This window comes from Pelodiscus sinensis, chromosome 12 (genome assembly GCF_049634645.1).
Source record: "Pelodiscus sinensis isolate JC-2024 chromosome 12, ASM4963464v1, whole genome shotgun sequence".
In the NCBI taxonomy this organism is placed as follows: domain Eukaryota; kingdom Metazoa; phylum Chordata; order Testudines; family Trionychidae; genus Pelodiscus; species Pelodiscus sinensis.
The window spans coordinates 38,717,723-38,740,377 of record NC_134722.1 but is presented as its reverse complement, the minus strand read 5'-3'; the positions used below and the strand labels follow the sequence as shown (position 1 = coordinate 38,740,377).

Here is a 22,655-nt window from a genome sequence, read left to right as displayed (position 1 = left end):
GGGGGGGGGGGGGAGGGAGGAGGAGTCTGGAGCCAGTCAGGGCAAGGGGAAGGCTGGCTATGTGGGAGCTAGTAAGCCCTAGGCCTGCATGCAGAGTTCCCCCTGAGAACTAGCCTCTAGGGACCTGAAGGCAGGATCCCTCAGCTGGGTTTTATGTCTCCCCTGTTGAGTCCCAGTTTGTGGAGTTTTCTGGGAGGCTTCCTCATCCAGGCTGAGTTGGCTCTCCGGCTCCCTGGGTTAGCTCTGCTCTGTCTGCTGGTTCGGGGCTGCTGCCTGCTGTGTATGTGTCTGAATGCTGGGGTAGGAGATTACAGTTTGAATTTTGGTGCAGTTGTGTGGCCTGCACTTTGACCCTTGCGCCCTTTGTGGTGAGGGGAAATTCTGGGACCGAAGCAGCCTGATTCCTGCCCGAAGAGGATCCCTGCTGGAAGAGACCAGCCCCTCTGCAGTGACTGAGTCATCTCTGAACCTGAGGCTCATTCATGGAGTGTGTGAGTGCACCATCTTTTAGTTAGCCAGGGAATTTGTTTGGGGATTTTACAACGTGCTGCATATTAAACCTGTGGAGGGATTTACCGCCTTTTCCTACTTGTGAGTCCTTTGGGCTGTACTGGACCTAGTCAGCCCCACTGCTAAACCACTGCAGAGAAGAATTTATGGTCATAAGTCATCAAGGGCCCCAACAAAGTACGCGTACCAACGGGACACTAACCTTACAGTTGCTGGGCACTGGTGAACCTAAAAATAGTGTTTTACCCTGTGGTGTTATATTTGTCTCCTGTTTAATATGTTTGTGTTTATTATAGTGTATGTCTTGTGCTATTTTCTGGGAGTCTCCAACTATCTGGCAAATACATGGGGATTGCCCTAGGTTAGAATTTTCCTCCCAAGGTGCCCTGGTGACCCTGCCAGGAAGGAGTGAGGGGGTGGAGGCACTGCCAAAGAAATCCATCGGAAAAAATAAAGTTGAGTGGGTGGCAGGATCCAGAAGAACCCAGACCTATCCATCAAAATCTGGAAGGAGATTGGCTTTAAAGAAGGTAACCAGGTGGAGAGGGGGCACTACATTTTTAAACTAACAACAGTGTTGTATTGGCACTGCACCTGCTGCATAATGTGAATGTGGAAAACAGCGTGTATGTAATGAGACAGCCTGCAAGAACAACTTCTCGCAGAAAGGCTCCTGAAAGAATCAGTGGTATTTAGCTAGGATTCCCAGATATCCCTATGGGTCTGTGAGGATATACTGGCTTTGGGAAAAAACTGCTGAGTTAATTCCAAACATCTCCTGTCCTCATTCCACTTCTACCTCCATGAAGATCACAAACTAAAGTCTGAACACACTAAATTTCTCTACCTCTTTGCAAAAGTAACCCATCTTGGACAATGCAAATAACTTCTACAGGTGGAACCTCTCTGGTCCAGCTCCCTTGGGGGTCAGTCAGTGGTACTGAAGACAGAGTTTGCTGGATCAGCGGAGGTTCAGGCTCCCCTCCTGGCTGTTGGCCCTGCTCCCTACCACAGACCCACTGCCCCCACCCCTGCTGGGGGTGTGCTTCCTGCCTGGGGCCAAGGCTGTGCTCCTCAGCATGCTGATCCTGGCTGGGGCTGCACTCTCACCGCTAGCCCAGGTTCAGGTCTGGCCCTACCATGAGGCGGCCTTAGGTGCCAGATTGTGGGGGGGCCACTAGGACCCAGAGTGTAGAAAATTGTGTCTGCTGCTGGTGCATATGTAGGTAGCAGAGCAATACCATGAAAAGAGTAGAACAGGAAGAAGGCAGAATTGAGACCTTTCAAAGTTTTGGCCCAAGCAAGGGGGAATGGGGACGTCATTAGAACTCCCCTCCTCAGGTGTCAAAATGTTGTGGGCCAGCCCTGGCCTTGCTGCATTCCCAGGTATTGGAAATCTGCCTCTGGCCTGAGCTGGGCTACACTGCCCACTCTGATGGTCTCAGCCAGGGACATGCTGCCAGTCCTCGCTGGCTGAGGCTGTGCTCCTGACCCTGGACCCGCTGCCTCCCACTGGATGGGGCTGTGCTCCCTGCTGCCAGCACCACTGTGCTCTCCACCATCCTGGCCTCGCACTCCCATCACCAGCCCAGCCCCTGAACCTGGCCAGCAAGGCTCTCTGGCCCAGCAATATCCATGATCCTCCCTGACCATGGAGGTTGCCAGACCAGAGTGTCCCGGATTTCAGAGCTTCAGCCTGTACAGAAATGTATAAACTCTTGCATTAAAATATCATTGCTAGGCCCCCTTCAACAAAGTATCTCCAGAGATGCACTGCAGAATAGCTAACTATGTGTGAATGATAATGTGCTCCCAAAGTGCAGTTAGAAAACTGGCTAAGAGATGATTGAGGAGGCTAGGGCCAGACCAATGTAAAATATTTATTGTGTGCCTTCCTTCTCCTGGACAGTTGGAGAACCTGAAAATTCAAATAAATGGACACAACTCTACCCATCTTAAAACTAGGCAGCATTTTTATTTAAGCGTGTCAGATGAAATTTTAAGGCTGGCTTCATCAAGCCTAGTGATAACAGGAGTCATCAGCAAAGCTATGATTTTTTCTTTCAGTGATTGCTCACGTCCATTCCATTTGGGTGTGCATGCACGATTGCCAGAAGTTTCTTCCCTCAGCAGTACACATCAGGCTGAGTGTACCCCTGCTGGCCCTCTACCCCTTCAGTTCCTTCTTACCACCCATGACAGTTGTTGGAAGGCTCTTCTCTTGCCAGTGGTTCTTCTATTAATAGTTGCATCTTTATAGTTAGTACAGTCATATTGTTAGTTCTTTTAGCAGTGTAGTTATAGTGTTAGTGAGTGGGGTTTCCCACCCCACTTTTGTTCCACCGCATTACAGTGTACCCAGGCCTCAGGGCTTTAAGCCCTGCAGACAGAGCTTTAAGCCCGTGCCATGCGATGCGTGTCTAAAGTGCCAGTGAGAGGGTCACCAGACAGGTAAGTGTCATGCACCAAAAAACACGGGGATACACCGTCCACCTTGACACCAACCCCATTGATGCCACTGGTACCTACAGCAACACTGACATCCACACAGATGCAACCCCTGTGGTGGTCATCAGGCACCAGGGCAAACTGACACTGACTGATATCTTGGCAAGTATCATAGCACCAATCACTGGCACCAATCTCTTTAGCACTGCCTTGGTCAGCTTCTGAGTTTTCTTTGGAGTTGGAGGCAGAGTCGGTCACATCCCACACAACTGGGCACCAGTCCCACTCCTGGCACTGGTCCCAGCACTGCCCCAGCACTGGAGCACTGCCCCTCAGCCTACACACACCACCTGGCCACCTCAGTAGCCCCATGCAATGGCCCTTTTGGACCCCTTGGGTCTGTCATCAGGCTAGGACCCACCAACACCTAGGGTGTGTCTAGACTACATGCCTCCGTCGACGGAGGCATGTAGATTAGACAGATCGGCAGAGGGAAATGAAGCCGCGATTAAAATAATCGCGGCTTCATTTAAATTTAAATGGCTGCCCCGCTCTGCCGATCAGCTGTTTGTCGGCAGATCGGGGCAGTCTGGAAGCGCCGCGTCGACAAAGAAGCCTTTCTTGATCGGCACAGGTATGCCTCATGAAACCAGGTTTACCTGTGCTGATCAAGAAAGGCTTCTTTGTCGACGCGGCGCGTCCAGACTGCCCCGATCTGCCGACAAACAGCTGATCGGCAGAGCGGGGCAGCCATTTAAATTTAAATGAAGCCGTGATTATTTTAATCGCGGCTTCATTTCCCTCTGCCGATCTGTCTAATCTACATGCCTCCGTCGACGGAGGCATGTAGTCTAGACGTACCCCTAGAGTGGCATTAGGTTACTCAGTTGCACATGGTGCTCATTTGCCATGCCACTCCCAGGAGCTCCTAGATCGGAGTCTAGGGCTAGCCTCCAAAAGGATAACCCCAGGCCTCCTCTTGAGGGTGAAACTTCTGCAATCTCACGGTCCTCTCACATCCAGCTACCTACTTGGGATGACGTGGAGTTCATGCAGGACACTGAGGACCAAGCTAACCTTAGGAAATCATCCCTGTCCTTCCCAGATGAGTCTGTGGTGGCACATTACACTCTTTACCTGCCATGGACAGAAGGGCCCGTCATGTTTGCATGAAATGGATGGCTCAGAATTTGGAGGTGCAGGCCAAGGAGGTTGCAGAGAGTCTGACCCAATAGTAGATGTTTGGAGGCCAATGGACCATCTAGAGTAGATCTCCCACTCATTAAGACAGTGGCAAATACTACTAAGGTGCTGTAGCAAACTCCAGCTTCTCTGCCCCCAATAGCAAGAGGGATTAAGCATCGATATTTCCTCCCTCAAAGAGACTATGAGCACCTTTTTACACATCCTCCCAGAAGTGCTTTTAGTGGGGCAAGTTGCTAACAGCAAACAAATGTCTCATTAGAACACAAAGCAAAATTCTCCAACATCCTTATTTTCTCTTCCTGCAACAAACAGTATCACCGGGCAATAGTAAAATAATGGGCATGAAAACATTGTGTATAGCTTTGTTTTTCAAAGCCTCCTTCCCTTCTTCTGAATTCCAGTTTCTGTACATGTCTAGATTTTTGTCTGTGTGGAGTCTGCTAACCAGTCTCATGTTAAAACCAGCAAGGAGTCCTGGGGCACCTTAAATACTAACTCATTTGTTTGGGCATAAGTTATTGCAGGCTGGAGCTCATTTGTCAGATGCATTTGATAGTCTTTAAGGTGCCACAGATGCCTGGTTGTTTTTGCTGAAACAGACTAGCACAGCTACCCCTCGGAAACTAGTTTCATGGTGCTTCTGAGCAGAGATTTAATTCTGCACACACCAGAAGGGACTTGGAGGACTGAGGCTGGCAAGTTGTTTGCAGGCAGATAACCCAGTGAGATGTGAACAGGCAAGAGAGAGTAGCAGGGAATTCTTTGCAGTTTGAAGTAGCAGTGGCCAGAGAAGGAATTAGGCAGTGAACAAACAGAGCAAGTGTGACTTCTACTAGAGCAAAATCTCCTGTGTTTTTTGCCTCTCTTAGAGCCATTTAAATACTTAAAGTGGCAGTGGATGAGACAAGGAAGGAATATTTTCAGAAATGTAGCTCAAGATCTTCCACTAAATAGCTGAAATCTTATATTCTGCGAAGAGCAGGTCTTGATCATAGTGACATGTTCATTTACAGTCTTCTTTCTTCCTTTCTCTCAGGTGCAAGTGGGAAGTACACCTCAGGACCAAAGAATTGTGGGATACATTTCCTGCACTCACTTGCAAGCTCTAGCAGGTATTTTCTAGATTTCCTTTTCTCAGTGTTTCTCATTGTTTTTTTTCTATTTCAGGAATGTCTCTATTCAAGTGCAGAGCAGCATATTAGCAAAACATCTTTCCCCATCCTGCTTTTGCAACAGTGTCATGCTAGTAGCAAGGGGATGGAAAAAGAGAATAAGATATCTGTAAAAGCTACCCTTAATACATTCTTCTTCAACTTCTTGAAACACACACAAATGTAGGAAACCAATAAAGCTTTTAGTAAGAGTTGAACAGCCCATCGGGACCTGAATCTGTGCAGCACTGAACACCAGCTACACTCTGTTGGCATAAAAATTGTGAGTGCTCAGCTCCATGCAGGATCAGGCCGATAGGTATCAAAGTGACTTCCAAGCATTAGGTACAATGGAGAAATAAACCATTTTTTGAAGCATTTGTTTGGTGAGTCAAAACCATCACTATTATTATAGGCTAGAAGATTTACCTGGAGTTGCGTGGGTCCTTAATTCAATTAATTTTTGTTTTTCTTCATTTAAATCATTGCTCTGGGTTGGGGTTGGGGATGAGGGGCTCAGTATGCAGACTGTTCTGGGGAGACAAGACTACCACAGACCTCTGTCACCACAGCAGCTTGGGGCCATTGAGAATTGCTTCTCCATATTGCTGCAGCTCCAGCAGGCATAGCCAGTGGAGAGGTTCATGTCTCCAGTGAGAAATGCAGCAAACTGCTCATTTTCCCCATGCTTCCTGATGAAGGGAAAAAGCCAGCCAATGTTCCCGTACAAATTGGAAGGGGTGAAGGAAGGATCTCATGGCCCCATTTTCCTTTATGGGAACTGGCTCCCTGGCCAGTCGGACAATAGCAGCAGAAAAAAACAGGACACTATGGGCAATTGTGGGCATGAGGCTCCTGAATTCAGCAGCTAAAGGGGACACAGATTACTGTCAAACAAAGTTTAAACAAAACATTTTGACACTCCCAAATTAACTTTTTTTGAATTCTCCAGCCTAGGCAGAAAAGTTGAATTTTGAATTTTTCATCCTAACTTGGGGACAAAAAACAAACTTTGATTTTTGATCTTTTCCTATAACGAGTTATTTCCCAGAATCCAAAGTTACCATTTTCTGAGACACATTCTACCACAATGTAAGTTTTCCTATATCCTGAAAAACCATGCTATGTCAAGCCAGTCAATCATATAATCATAGGGTTCGAAGAGACCTCAGGGGGTCGAGTCCAATCCTCTGCTAAAATCAGGACCAATCCCAAATAAATGGTCCCAGCCAAGGCTTTGTCAAGCTGGGACTTAAAAACCTCCAGGATAACAAAAATGATTAGGGATTGAGGAGAGGCTGAGCGCTGGAATGGGTTACTTAGGGAGCTGGTGGAATCTTAAGGTGTTTTATGTATGAACCTTCACTCTGATCTGGATCAGGATCTCCCCCCACGGTACGTTGGCCAACCAACAAGCAGCACCCCTTGGAGCATAAGCGTGGGAGTGGAGCTTAAAGCTGATAAGCACAAGGACTCATCATGCAAACCTTTACTCTCGTGAATATGAGAATGGATTCCCGTCTAGGTCAAGGCACTGTTAACCTGTGGAACTCCTTGCCAGAGGATGTTATGAGGACTAGGAATTTAACAGTTCAAAAAAGAGCTAGATAGTTTTATAGAGGTTAGGTCCATCAATGGCTATTAGCCAGGATGGGTAGGAATGGTGTCCCTAGCCTCTGTTTGTCTAGAAATGGATGACAGGAGAGGGATCAGGTGATTACCTATTGTGTTCCCTCCCTCTGAGGCATCTGGTATTTGCCACTGTCAGCAGACAGGATACTGGACTAGATGGACCTTTGGTCTGACTCAGTATTGCCATTTTTATGTTCTTTTGAGATGGGCTGGAGCCATTGTATCCTGTTTCCTAGAAAGCAAAACAGGACAAACACACAAAAGTTGAAAGAGAGAGAGAGAAAGAAAGAATGTGGTTCTCATCTAGGGCGTGTCTAAACTACATTCCGAATGGGCCCAATCGAAAATGCAAATGAAGCGTGGATTTACAAATCTCATGCTTCATTTGCATAGTTGCATGAGAACGCTTTTTTGAAAAAGGGTTTTTCGAAAAAGAAACCACAGTCTCTGTGGGGTTCTTTCAAAAAAGAACCCCTTTTTTTAAAAAACCTATGCTCCTGAAAAAATGAGGTATACGGGTTCTTTCGAAAAAGGGTTTTTTTTTTCCAAAAGAATCCCGTCTAGACTGCGGTTTCTTTTTTGAAGAACCCTTTTTCGAAAAAGCGCTCTCACTTGATTATGCAAACAAAGCACGAGATTTGTAAACCCATGGTTCATTTCCATTTTCAGTTGGGCTCATTTACATTTGTCTTTCGAAAGAGCAATGTAGTTTAGACATAACCTCTGGCAAATTTATAGCTATATCAAGCTGTTTAGGGGATTTTTTTTATCTGCCCTTATGCTCACAGGCTTATAGTAATGTTGCAAAATATGCAGGCTTGGTTAACTAAGCAAGGCTCTTGTTTGAAGACTAAAGGAGAAGCATAGGAAAGAAGAAATAAGGCAGCGAAGGAAAAACACACACAGGATTGGGGCATGGAGTGACATAGTCTCACATTCGTGGTGGCAGTCAGAATTCAGCCTGAACTGATGGAGGTGGTAATGTCATCTGAGGCTATGTTTACACTACACTTCTTTTTTAAAAAAAGATATGCAAATTGCGCTTTGCGATTTGCATACCTTTTTCCGATTGTTTTTTCAGAAGAGGCTTTTCTGAAATTTGGCCCATCTACACTGGGTCAAATTTCGGAAAAACCTCCTCTTTCGGAAGAGCCCGTCTTCCTCGTGAAACGAGGTTTACAGGGCTTCTAAAAGAGCTCATTTGCTCTTCTGCAAAAAAATGTCAGAACTGCAGACGCGTTCCCTAGACACTCGGTAGTGTAGACATAGCCTGAGTCTCTCTCTTGTCTCTGTCTGGTAAGGACAGGTCTTGAGATCAGGATGAATAAGTGATGTTACTTGACTTATGATCTCACATTGTTCTTGTTTACCTGTCATGATTGTAACAGTCCTCGAAATACATCGATGGGCTTTTTTGTTTGGACTTATTGAGTCTGTCTCCTTTTTGCACCTTTTCCTCCATTTGCTGTTATAGGTTATTGTAACATGTTACTAATTTTCATTAACTTTTCACAGATGAGCTCACAATTGGAGTAAACAAATTAGGTTGTTTGCACATACTATAGTTAGAAGGCTGTTCTAGAGCCTCACTCCTCTGATGTTCAGAAGCCTTTTTCTAATTTCCAGCCTAAATTTATTCCTGGCCAGTTCATATCCATTTGTTCTTGTGCCAGCACTGTTATATAGCTTAAATAGCTTTTTTCCGTCACTGATTTTACAGTGGTGCATGCCATAATAAAGCCCTTGGGGAAATTCATAATTCTGTAGTCCAAGGAGTGTTTGAATGGGTAGCATTTGAATGTGTAGCAAATAGTGAGAATAAAATGAAATCTTGACCATCTATCCTGTGCATTGAATGGAGCAGAGGTTCTTTGGACAAAATAGTTTGCAATCATGTAATTAAAGACTGTATCATAATGCATATGGCATCTTAATTCTAGAACTTTTTAACTTAATTATTCTTTACTTTGCAAACTTAATGTTATACAAATTGCATATCAAAAACTACATTTAACGAGCGTGACACACCCTGTGCAGTGAGCTAGCAGAAGTGCTACAGATCATTTAAGTCACATTTCAACATTTTTTCCAGGACTTATGTATAAGGTCTCTGCACAGAGAGTAAATTTTATTCATACTGTCCAAAACAATACCAACCACTTTACATACAGATTGTAAGCTATTCTTTGCCCCAAATTGTTTAAATGTACACCGTGCAGTAGAGGAAAAGATGTGATAGAAGGGCTTATTTAGAGAGAGTATAGGTAGAAGGAGTTGGAGTGGTTTCTTTTTATCGTCCACCTGTGTATTTTGTTTTATGTCTCTACCAATGTCCATTAGCTGCTCAAGATGCATGCAACATTTTGAGTAATTATGTTCCCTGGTACTCCAGCTTTTTCATTTCATGCTTCCCATAGGAGACACTACTGTTCGATGTGAGCAACTTGATCTGCTTCAAGATTGGCTGGCTGATTTCCGAAAATCTACCTCCTCCTCCAGCACAGCCAATCCAGAGGAGCTAGTGGCTTTTGATGTGATCTGTGGAGATCTCAACTTTGACAACTGTTCATCTGGTGAGACAGGCTGGGTGTGCTATTTATGTTAAAGAAAAAGTTAACTCATGTACAGTACAAAATAACTCCTATCCTCTCATATTATACCTTTGAATAAGCTTTTAAAAAAACTGCTGCTAAGATATAGTTCCAGTCATCACTGAAGAAGTTAATTAATCTGGTTTGGATAGATATAGTTAAAATGCAAAAATTCAAAATGTTGACTACCCCTTCATTGCCTGGTCTTGTCTCCTATTACAGTATGCTTCCACTTGGCACTCAGGATTCATATGAGATGAATAATTTACTATACCCAGCTTTGGATCGATTGTGCTCAGCTTAGTTATTGCATCTCCAATTTCAAATGAACACAGAAGTTGAGTAGAAAAGTATCTAAAGAACAAATACTGAAGTTGGCAAGCACTCTGATTTGGCTTTTGAAATTATGAATCAAGCATTCTAGACCAGATTTATTGACTGAATTTTATTGATAAAGCAAAAGTGTCCGTGTTTTATTGACTTGGAGGTAAATCAATTTTAGCTGAACTCAGATAACAGCCAGTCAAAATTCAGATATTTACTTGTGTAGCTTTGCTCCAAATTTTAATATCTTAGGATATCCTGGCAGGTAAACATAATTCATTTAAACCAATAAGAGCATATCTACGCTAGAAAATTATTTTGAAATAATAACTCCTAAAATAACTATTTTGAAATAGTGTATCCACACTACAGAGAAGCCTTGAATTTAGTCCGAATTTGGCTCTATGGACACGCTACCTCGACTTAGAGCCCCAGGAAGCACTGTGCAGTAATTACTTTGAATGTCTCTAGGGAGTAGTTATTTCGAAATTGCATCAGTGGAGCAGCCACATTACCACTATTTCAAAATAACTATTTTGAAATAAGCGGTATTCCTCATGGAAAACAGGAGTTATTTCAAAATAAGGGAGTTGGTAGTGTGGACGCTCCACTTGTTATTTTGAAATAAAGGGAGTTATTTGACATGAAAGTTGAAATTAAGTTGATCACTTCCATTTTCTATTTATAGTCAGTTTCACTTTCTGGTTCTCATGCATTCAGTTAGAACAATGCTGCAGTGTTTTGGTTTACAATTCTGCAGGAGAACGTTTTAAGTTTAAAAAATCTTTGCTAGATAATGTAATTAGAATGAAAATATAGGTTTTGTTTTTTTAAAGTATGAAATCTAGATATTTACCAATTTTACTCTGTAAAGAATCTGGAAGTAAAAATATTAACTGAGCATTTTTAGATTTGCCAGCTTTCTACATTGTTTATTACCAATTATGAAATTGTAGACTAGTTTGCTTGTTCAAGTGAAAATCCTGCTCTCTTTGTTGAAAGTTTTACAATTAATTCGTCTGTGATTTGCAAGTGACTTGATCATTCCATGTTTTAGAGCTATTTGCAGCAATTCAGTTGCACCCTAGCAGAGTTATCACACTTCTAACATCAGCACACTGAGTTCTCAGTTATCAGGAACTTTATTATAAGGATTATAGGGCTGTCTTTAATGTCAGGCTGCTATAGTCTGACTCCAATGGAAATCTATTATATTTTAAACCTTTTGCTATGGATACAAAGCCTTTCAATGAGGCACTGTGCCATACCTCTCAGCCACGAATAGTAACAATTGCTGCATACTAGTACATTAATCAACACAACATTTTATTCCCTTCCATGGCTTCTCTGATGAATGTTTGTAGGCATATGAAATCTTGTGACAGAGAAAAACTTGGCTGAATAAAATTGCACAGATTTCATATGGTCCTTAAATAAAAGCATCTGAATTCATCAATAAGATGCTGAGATAGGAGAGATTTGGTTTAAGCATGCCTGTCAAATCTTGAATATACTAGTTTTCTGCTCCTCTGCAATTCCTCCAAGATGACACTGCTAATTTATTACTGCCTCAGCTTCAGAGTCATCTTGTGGTTCTAAAGATGACATCTTTCAAGGCAGCCGAGTGAATGAAGCATCAGTTCTCAGCTCTTTAAGACACAATGAGCAAAATACATAGCTAGGGAAAAACAGATGCAATGACATAAAAGCCTGTAACAGCCCCTGGAGCACTGGATGTTTGCACAAATATGGCTACAGACTGAACATTCGTATTGTTTCCTTCTTTTGACCCCTTCTCGTTGGAATTGAGATTGTCACACAGCATTGTGCCTTGGCAAGAGTGATGCTGCTCTCCTGTAAAAGGAGGCTAGGTTTAATCTGGTTGATGCAGAGGTGACATATTTAGCTTGGACATATTTAGGTGACATATTTAGCTTGGACTTGAAGAAGTTCCCCTTTCCCATTTTGAGATTGTCCATTGTCATACACATTTATGGATTTTGTTGCTTTGAGTATAAACTATGACATATGACATCATTAGTCCCAAGTTCAGACACTTGTGAATCTTCCAAGGATCTGTAAAGGGAACTTGAGCTGTTGATAAGAAATTCTAAAGTTCTAGAATGGTAGAAATGCTGCAAAGAGGAAAATTATCAAGGGACACTGCCAGTTTCATGCGTTTCTTTAAAAAATTGCTGGATTTACTGCAGTGTTGATATTTGAAGGTTTGATGCTGCGAATACTACTAGCTATGATGTTTTCTATAATAAATAGTATATCCTGAATTATAATTCTCCTCGATTCTTGATCCAGTGTCTATTGTACCTGTTTGTTGTTACATAAAATAATCCTAAAGGCATATATTTGCTGTTGGGCTTGAAGTAGATAGAGCACCATCAGTACCAATTTGACAGAAATTAAACATTGAGAATGCAGGTAGTATGGTGGCTGTATTTTGGACTGTTTTAATACTCAGAATAACAATATTCATCGGGGCCAACAGCCACCAAACACCCATGGGCAAGGTGTGGGGAGAAGCTCCTCATCCTGGAAGGGACAGCGTCTCAGCTGGAAGGAGCAGGGCCAGGACAGACAGCCCTCAGTGCCGCCCGGAGTGCAGTGCTGAGCCCTCCCCCCTCCTGCCCTGAAAGCCACACAGAGACCCTGACACGGTGCTCTGGTGCTAATTCAAAGGGGACCAGGGTTCTGCCATATTAGCAGTGCCAGTGGCCGAGAGCTCTAGGTCTCTTTGAAACACTGGGCCCAGGTCCAGTTGCCCATTTTTGCTTCTCCCTCCACCAATGGCAGGCCTAACAGTCATAGAATCCTAGGGCTGGAAGAGACCTCAGGAGGTCATCAAGTCCAGCCCCCTGAACAGTAGCACAACACCAAGTATTTCTCTGTCTCTCTCAGTCTGTTATGTAACCTGGTAAGTGTTTCGTGATCAGTGCATCTTGTGAGGCAGTCATACCACAAGCTTCTAACTTCAGCAAACACACTGCTGAGGCTATGCAATGGAGAATCAGGCCCACTGACTCCTCCCAAAAACCAGACAGGCAGGCATTGAAAGGGAATCATTTTTTGTGCATAAATACATTTTCTTCTGTTTTAAAGTGCTGTGTTTTCAACAGTGAATCTTTGTTTTTCTAGTGCTTGCTCATGTCCTTTTGACACAGATATATGTGCATGCCACGTGTACCGGTGCCAGAAGATTCTCCCTTATCAGTATCCATAAGTGGACTGGCTCCAGCGTCCCTTGGAGTGGCACGCATATGCTGCCCCATAAAAGGTGCCACAATGCCCCTTCACCCTCAGTTCCTCCATGTCACCAGTGGCAGTGCTTGGGACTTCATTGCTACAGCTCTCACTTTCATGTTTCTTAGTCCTTGCACATGCGAATAATTGCCCGTTTAGTAGTTAGATTAACAGTAAGTCCTAGAGGGATATTGCCTTGGGATGTGGCATACTTGGGATGTTCTCAAGCTTTAAGTCATGTCACAATTGCCACAGGCCTATGCCAGTTGGCAGTGAGTAATTGTGGTGATCAGGAGAGGCACATATCAGTGACATGTGCCGTGTTTGCAAGTCCTTTCAACCTTGTACCAAGAAGGAAAGGGACATTCTCTTGAAGGCACTCCTGATGGAGTCTACCTTAGCCTCAGTGCCCAAACAGCACTTGGACTTGGCCCCAACCACCAGTGCTTTAGTATGCAGTGCACTGCCAATGCCATCGGCTACCGGCACCATTCCCATCCACAGCTCCTCTTAGGAAGCCCAAAAATCAGGTCAGGCAGATGACCGGGGACCAAGAAGGACAAACCCAAATCAACTGCCAGCTCTACTTCCATTGCTGTAGCCCTGTCAAACTGTAAGGCCCCCTTGCAGTGATGCACTGTACCTCACTCTCATCACCTACTCCAGGCAATGCGGAACAACTCTGGGTGCCATTGACAATGGGGGCTCTGCAAGTGGCCCGGCATTGTTTCAATGCTGATGCCACCTATTATGCTCTAAGATGATCCCCGCCATAGGAGAAAACTCATTCTGACACCACCCCAGTCCCCTCAGAAACTGTGTTCCCTCTCCAAAGGAATACCCTGCGCATCACCCCCAAGTGGCAATGGTTGCAGAACCCGCAACCCTGGGTGGGCCCCAGCAGTTTGCTGGTGGCTAAAGATACGGGTTGCTGGGAGACAGGCACAGATCCCTGGAGACACGTGTCCCCCACTGACACAGACAACACAACCAGGACTGGTACTCCCCAGGGTCTGATCGCCATTTGAGGGACAGGTCACCTGCCAACCAGTGCTGCTGCCCACATCAGCTCCATTCTCTGGTGCTGGTTTCTCCAAAGTATATCCTGGAGGGGCACAGGGGCTTGTGGTCTTGTTCCACCTCATAGCACCACACTGCTGCTGGTCAGTATTATTCCTGCACCTCTTCTAGCATACATCTTCCAGCTGCCATCGTTCACTGGGAGTCTGCACTCACCCCACTACTGGTCTCTGGTCGCTGTGTGCTCTGTGAACCTCACCTTGGATCCAGCTTCTGTACCACCAGCACAGGCACCTCTCCCAACACTGTCGGTACCCCAAATAGGATTGCAGCCCATGCAGTGCCTTCGGAATTGGCCTTCCCGTTGGTACCCTTGGAATCCATAGGAGTTTCCCATGCCATCATAGGTGCCATGCTGGTTAGCAGGTACATTGGTGGTGTAATCAGTCTCCTCCATTAAGCAGCATCTGGTACTTGAGGTCTTGTGGGCTACCACCCCGCCAGTTGAACAGGAGGTAGCGGCTCAGCTTTTGACCTCCTTGCTGCCTGAAGAGGCTTCCCCACCACAGGCATCCTGTTCCTCCTCTAACAAGGCCATTGTGGACAATTCTAGGGCCTACCAAGACTTTCTGAAGTGGGTTCCTTCTCATTTGAATTTGCAGGCTGAAGAACTGGAAGAGCCCGAGTACACCTTCTTTGGGGTGGTTGGTGAGGGAGCCCCTGTCAGGGTGACCTTACCACTTCGTGATGGGGTTGCCAGGATTGCTAAGGCCCTGCGGTAAACTGCTCCTCTCTGCTCCCCATTTCCAAGCGGGCAGAACAGAAGTACTTTGTCTCTGCTATGGGGCGTGAGTACCTATATACTCATCCTGCCCCTAACTCCCTTGTTGTGAATCACCACAAGTGACAAGGCCAGGCAGGGACCACCCCAAGAAATAACAATTCTAAAAGGCTTGATTTTATTTAGCCAAAAATATTATTCATCTTCTAGCCTTCGACTCCCTGTGGCAAACCACTAAACCCTCATAATCTGCTATGACATAAACCTGTGGCAGGCAATGACAAAATTTGAGCCCTTGCTCCCTGAAGACTCTAGGAAGGTGTTCAGGGCTCTAGCAGATGAGGGAGCCACAGGAGCTGGAGTGGCATTCCACACAGCCTTGGATGTGGCAGCCTCTATGGCTCGCACTATGGCAATGGCGGTCCCTATGCAGAGGGCACCTTGGCTGCTGCTATCAGCTGCTATCAGGTGAGGTGCAGTAGTTGATCTGGGACTTTCCCTTAAATGGTACTGTGCTGTTTGTTGAGCAGATGGACACAAAGTTGCACGGCTTAAAGGATCCTGGGCTTGTATGTTCTCACACTGGCATGTAAAAAAATGTAAGCCACCAGCTCCCCGGCTCAGGCTTTCCATTCCCGACAGGACCTGGGTCAGAGCAAATGCAGGGGCTTTAGAAAGAGGCAGAGTAAGTCCATCCTCACATGCAGATCCACCCATCCCAAGCATGCACCAAGGTGCCCCTTTTGAGAGCGCCTTGCTGGTCACCACGGCCAGAGTCTGCCTTCTGCTTTTCAGTCACATGGCAGTGTGTGCCTCTGTAATGTGACATGTTAGGCTCAAGCTGTGTCCACTCCACAGTGGCTAGTGTCAGTCTACATACCTTCCAGGCATTCACTTGACAGAGTAGTGACCATCCCAGCTTCAATTCTTGACTCCCTCACCTGGTGAACCAACTAGGTGGAGTCCCATTCCAGGCTTCTTCCTGCTCTGCTCTGCTGGTCTCAGATGCCTTTAACCTCAGTTGGGATGGGCATCCAGGTGAACTCCAGACCCAAGGCACCTGGTCTGTGGCAGAGGTGCATAAATGTCAAGGAGCTCAAGGCAGTGTGCAGAGTGTGCAAGGTCTTCCTGCTTCATCTGTTTGGTGGAGTGGTTAAGAGTCCTCATGGACAATATGGCCATGATGTTCTATGTCAACCACTCTGCAATGTCTCCCAGGAACCAACCCATCTCTGGAGTTTCTATATCCAGCACATTAACCTAGAGGCATGGCACCTCTTGGGGGCCAGGAATTTCTTGGCCAAAAAAACTGAGCAGACAGTTCTCCTCTCACCGTGAGTGAATTCTCCATCTGGAAGTTGCTTCTGTTCTCTTCCAGATATGGGGCACTCCTCTGGTGGACCTGTTTTCCACCATGCTGTAAAGGATTTGCCACCTTTTCTGCTCCAGGCAAGGTACAAGGTTCAAGCGTGGGCTCCCTATCAAATACCTTCATCACACCATGGACACAGTCTGTTTTATGTGTTCCTCCAGTTCCTCTCATCGCCAAGGACCTAATGAAGATTAAGGAGGACAAGGCTAGGGTCGTTCTCATCATCTCAACCTGTTCCCATCAACACTGGTTCAGCACCCTGATGAGCCTCAAAATGTTTCCCCTGCCAATCCACCCAGACCTAATTTCCCAGGATCACAGTTGTCTGCTTCATCCTGACCTGAAATCTCTCTACCTCCTGGTGTGGTTACTTCATGGCTGAATCCAGAGTAGCAATCCTGCTCTGGGGGAGTGAAAGCTGCAAGCAGACAACCAGGCATATATAGCAAAGGGTCCCTCAGTCACGTCAGTTAGGAGAGTCTCCGAACTGCATGCCTTGACTTCAGAGCCCCCAAATAATGTATTTTTAAAAAACAAGGTTCAACTGTGGTCCCATCCTGCCTTTCTACCCAAGGTGGTCTCTACATTCCACATGGGTCAAGACATTTTCCTCCCTGTCTTCTCTCCTAAGGCACATATGACCGTTAAGGAAAGGCATCTCCATGCCCAGGATGTCAGAAGGGCTCTTGCTTCTTTTAAACACCTAAAAAATGCAGTTATGTGCCTTGCGGGAATTTTTCAAAATTGCCTAGCCACCTAATTGCCATTGGGCACCTATCTGCACCTCTAGATGTCCAAGTACCTTTAAAAAATCTGGACTTAATGAGTTTAGGTTCTATATTAAGACAAGATGCAACAAGGCAGGATAAGAAAGGAGGTAAGGCGGGGAGAGGAGAGGACAAGGAATAGATAGGAAAGTGGCTTATTTTTCATGTGTTAGTGTTTTGGAGGATTTGAAATATATAACAACATCTATAATGCCAGTAATCTCAGGTGGCCTAAGGTCTTTCACAATTAGTTCACCAGTACAAATCTAGCCTGGATAATTAGTGCCCAAAGTCATCAAATTGTGTGTTCAGAGAGTCAGCTGAAATTAGTTGGTGATATCAGCTCAGTTCCCCAAACATGCCACTACCACAGCAGGCACTAATTAGTACACTCTTAGCAGACTTGTAGAAACTAGAGATTGAAAGGGCATCAAGACAGGTCCCGCAAGGTTGATGTAAAATACCCAGACAAAGTGTAAAATCTATATTACTGTTGCCTGCAATAAACCGGTTTGAAGTAGGTATGTTGGCTATTGGGTAATTGAATAGCCATGAACTTCATGAAATTTTAGCCAGTTGCACAACTATTCGATTGACCCCAGGGGCTTGGCCAGCAGCCAGTGCACTCCTGGACCCATTCCTGGGGAGCCCCCTGCCACCTCGTGCTGCTGCCTCTGTATAAGAGGCAGCAGTGCGGGGTGGGAGGCAGAGTGAGTCTGCAAGGGAAACCAGGTTAAAAACCAGATACCCTCATGGACTGGCTGCCTGCCGCCCTGCGCTGCAGCCTCTTATACATAAGGACGGCCATACTGGGTCCATCTAGCCTAGTATCCAGGCTGCCGACAGTGGCAGATGGGACCAGATGTCCCAGAGGAAGGGAACACAATAGGTAATCCTCACCAGATCCCTCTCCTGTCACCCATTTCCAGAAAACAGAGGCTAGGGACACCGCTCCTATCCATCCTGGCTAATAGCCATTGATGGACCTAACCTCCATGAATCTATCTAGCTCTTTTTTGAACCCTGTTAAAGTCCTATACTTCACCGCATTCTCTGGCAAGAAGTTCCACAGGTTGACTGTGCACTGACTCAAGAAAAACTTCCTTTTGTTTCTTTTAAACCTGCTGTCTATTAATTTCATGTGGTAGCCCCGTGTTCTTATATAGTAGAAATAAATAAATAACTTTTCCTTATTCACTTTTTTCACACCAATCATGATGTTATAGACCTCTATCATATCCCCCCTTAGGCTCTTCTTTTCTAAGCTGAAAAGTCCAAGTCTTTTTAATCTCTCTTCATATGGGACCCATTCCAAACCCCTAATCATTTTAGTTGCCCTTCTCTGAACCTTTTCTAATATATCTTTTTTGAGATGAGGTGACCGCTTCTGTATTCATAGTCAAGACGTGGGCGTATCATGGTTTTATACAGAGGCAGCAATGCGGGGTGGCAGCAGCCCCTGTCTGTGCAGGGTCCAGGCTTCCCACAGACAGAGGTTATTCTGCGGGATTCAAAGCAGCCTCTGTCTGTGGGAAACTTGGGCTCACCGCAGACAGAGGCTGCTTCGCAGCAGCCTCCCCTGCCCCTCCCCTGTGCTGCTGTCTCTGATTGAGCAGCAGTGCTGGGGGCGGGGCAGGCGGTACTGCCGAGCCAGTCCTGGGGAGAACCAGCTTTTAAGCAGGCTCTCCCCAGCACCTGCTCCTGCCTGCCCACCCACCTCTATAGGAAGGAGCAAAGAGGGGTCAGGTGGGTCTGTGGAGCCAATACATGTGGGGAACTGGCTTGAAAGTCAGCTCTCTGTGTGTATCAACTCCAGCCTGCCCTCTCACCCTCTGTGCTGCTGCCTTTCTATCAGAGGCAGTAGCATGGGGGGACGGGAACAGGCGGATCTGGTTCTTGTGGGGGCCAGTTTGTAAGCCAGCTCCTTACGGGCACCAGCTCCCACTCCACCTCCCTTGCTGCCTCTGATACAGAAGCAGCAAGGCAGGGGAGAGGGGGAAATGTGTGTAGTCAACAAGATTAACTGATAAGTCTACGCTTATTGGTTAATCGTATATTCAACTACACGTTGACATCTCTATTATGAAGATACAAAAAAGGGCATCAGTTCCTTCAGCTATTAACCTAGCACTAAACTGGGAAATCTCCTTTTGTCAAATCTGAGGACTGTGGTTTAGAGAATTTATAAAATGTAGCTCATGGTTCATAAGAATTTTGACTCCAATTCTTTTTTAAAACGGTGATTACAGTTTTGTGATTTTTAAAAAGCTGATTACAGATTGTTGCCCATATTACCCTAGATCAGGTGTAGCCAACCTGAGTCTGAGAAGGAGCCACCGTTTACCAATGTACATTGCCAAAGAGCTACAGTAATTTGTGAGCAGTTCCCATCAGGTGCCCGCTCTCCCATCTGCAGCATCGTTTGCCCACCAGCAGCCCCACGGATCAGTGCCTCCTCTTCTTCCCCGCACCTCCTGCCCACTGCAGTCAGCTGTTTCATGGCACTCAGGAGGCTCTGTGGGGGAGGGAAGGAGCGAGGGCGCAATACACTTGGAGCCAGGAGTTGAGCATTGGAAAGTTGGCACCTGTCACTGCAGCCCCAGAGTCAGAGCCTGAGCAAGGAGCCTCATATTAACTTCAGAAGAGCCAGAGATGGCTCCAGAGACACAGGTTGGCCACCCCTGCCCTAGAAACTGGAGTGAAATCAGGTTTCAAATTAAATCAGTGCTGCTGTGATCTTGAACAGAGAGGTTGCTTCAGAATGATGGCGAGAACCCCCTCTCCCTTCAAGGGGCATGAACTGAGGGCACAGATGGGAGAGTCGAGTTTGCCTTTTGCGTGGCACCAGGTTTTGCACTGTTTTTAAAGCTTGTACTGTGTGATTGATTTGCCTTTTCTGGGACTTGTTCTTTCCTTGCAGAGGACAAGCTGGAACAGCAGCACTCCCTGTTTACACGCTACAAAGACCCATGCCGGCTTGGACCTGGAGAGGAAAAGCCATGGGCAATTGGTAAGAGTTTATCTCAGGCTGTCAGAGGCAACCTATTTTACCCTGACCCCACCTGCAGGCAGCATTTGTTATATCTAAGGGGCAGTAACGGCAGTTAAGTGGGGACTATATATTTACAAACTGTGGTTTAAAAGTACTGTCCTCCCCTCATATCAGATCTTTTTGTAAGCCTCGGAGTACTTTATTAAACTACAGGTTGAATCTCTCTGGTCTGAGACTGGACAGCCCCAGGGCAGGGAGCCTAGTGACCGGGGCCAGGCTGGCAATGGAGCTGGGCCGCCAGGGTCAGACCATTGGCCCGGGGCAGGGAGCCTGGTGTCCAGGGTCAGACCATCGGCCCGGGGCAGGGAGCCTAGTGTCCAGGGTCAGATCATTGGCCCAGGGCATGGAGCCTGGTGTCCAGGGTCAGACCATCGGCCTAGGGGCAGGGAGCCTGGTGTCCAGGGTCAGACCATCGGCCTAGGGGCAAGGAAATGGGCTGGGGTCAGCAGATCCCAGGGATGCCGGACCAGAGAGGTCCAACCTCCATAAACTGTACCCAAACAGAAATCACCTTATCCACTGCTGAAACACAGACCCACTGGAACTGAACATGTCAGCAGCGTATAAGACTACTCAAGCAGCCTGCCACAATTTAGCAGCTTTAAAAATCGTTTTTAAAATCCAGTTGAACCATTGTGGTTTCTGTGTATTTTAATTTTAGTCTCTGCATTGCACCAAGCTATTTGTATTTAAACTGAAGCATTCAGCTTCTGATCTGACTCTTCCAACCCCATTATTAATGATGTAGTTATAAATCAGTACTTGTGACAAAGTAAACAATTCCACTGGCACCATTTTCATGTTGATCTCCAGTTCAAACTGCATACCCTAGGAAAAAAATCATTCCTGCTGTAATTCCACTAACGTCAACTGAGATATATTAGAGATGACTTTGCCCACTGGACAGCCATGACAAGCTTTAATAACACGAGTGGTAGAGGTTTCACTTAATGAACTCTTTGCTTTGACTAAGGAAGAGGTTGTGTTATTCACAAGTGCAAGAAAGGAGACAACAGGATCCCAGAGAGCTGAGACTTGGGGGAAGCTAAGAAGAAGCAGAGACCTAGGGATTTCAAAGTTGAGGTGAAATCAAGGCAATGGTCTTACCAGGCAGCAATGCAAACGTGGGCAGTTGGCTGCTTTTAAGGGTTAGGTAGAAAGTACAAATATAGAAGGTTGGGAGGAAGGTTTCTGGCAGTTGAGAGAGAGTCTCGCCCTAGCTCCCTGCCATTGAAGATGTTTCCTGATTCCCCTGACTCCCTCTCTGCAGCCAGCTTTCAACATATCAGGTCCTGGAGATAGCAACCGGTGAGGAACACTTGAGTGTATAGCTCTGCTGCGAGAAAGAAGGAGAAAAAATAGACAATGTCTGAACAGACTGGGTTGGCCAGATTGGGTAGTTTCCCAGGAAGATTTAAGAAGCTCTGAGGTGGGTTGTTCTGTGTAGGAGGCCAGGGAGAAGAGACATTTAGGGATCAGAAAGAGGGACGGTAGAGGAACTGAGTGTGACTATCCCCATCCTCACTGCAATTAGGGGATTTTTTGCATTAATTCTGAAATGGAAGACTCCCATTTGATGGAAAGCATCAGCCTGCAATATGCAATTCCTGAAGTATGTAAACTGGTATTAACCTTGTCCAAAGCAAATGACAAGTGAGCATAAAATGCTGTGAAATCTGAAAAGGACACTTTCTGATTTCATTCCCTTTGCATAGCTACGAATAACAACAACAGGTGCAAGTAGCAACAGGTACACTGAGCTAGTCATGTGTTCCTTTTTGTTCACAGGTACCCTATTAGATCCTGAAGGGTTGTATGAAGAAGAAGTGTGCACTCCAGATAACCTACAGAAGTATGCACTCAGTCTCTTTCACTGTTTACAGGCAGTCCACTGAAAAGCTAGTTTGTTATTTTGTATTTAATACATTAATGCTGGTTATTAGTGACTAAAATTTATTATCTGATGGCTGTTTGGTGGCTTTTGAGAAATGTGTCGCTTACCTTTGATTTGGCAAAAACAGCAGACATTCTTAGAATTTAATTAACTCTAGAAATTGACCTGACATCTCTGTAAGTGGCTCCACGTGGCCCACAGGGATATATGTACAGAAAATAGAAGGTTAAAACAGTGTGATCACTGTCCAAGCCAGATAGAGTTATGCTATCATATAGCCAAATGGACGACCAGATTCTAAAGATGTCACTTTTCCCCCTTTACCCAGCACTAGGTTTACACCAAACCATTCAAAAATGAAATGGGTGTAGAGATGGGGTAGAAACAAGACTACCTAAACTCTGGGTCTAACCAGCCTTAAATTTTGGGGAAGTACGGATCCTGACTCCAAAACCTGTGGCTGTTAACCATATTATCAAAAGAGGTATGCACTACAAAATTCAAAGCTGGCTAATTTTCAGGAAAGTCACACCCAAGTCTACATTCCATTATTTGGAACAGGATAACAGAACAAAGTTCTGAATGCTATCAGACGGGGCATAGCACAGTCTGTTTGAAGATCTCCCCGTAGCTGTTGTGTCCAATGGATTTG

General features: G+C 45.6%; 1 protein-coding gene across 2 annotated transcripts in view; it reads left to right on the top strand.

Annotated features, from left to right (window-relative positions):
* SMPD3 (sphingomyelin phosphodiesterase 3) overlaps positions 1-22,655 on the top strand; it is a 230,240-nt gene that overhangs the window by 190,543 nt on the left and 17,042 nt on the right. For both annotated transcript variants that reach the window (XM_006117574.3, XM_006117573.2), the window contains 4 exons: positions 5,201-5,276; positions 9,365-9,520; positions 19,978-20,067; positions 21,898-21,961. In XM_006117574.3, the coding sequence (XP_006117636.1) occupies positions 5,201-5,276; positions 9,365-9,520; positions 19,978-20,067; positions 21,898-21,961 (386 nt within the window). The remainder of the gene's footprint in view (positions 1-5,200; positions 5,277-9,364; positions 9,521-19,977; positions 20,068-21,897; positions 21,962-22,655) is intronic.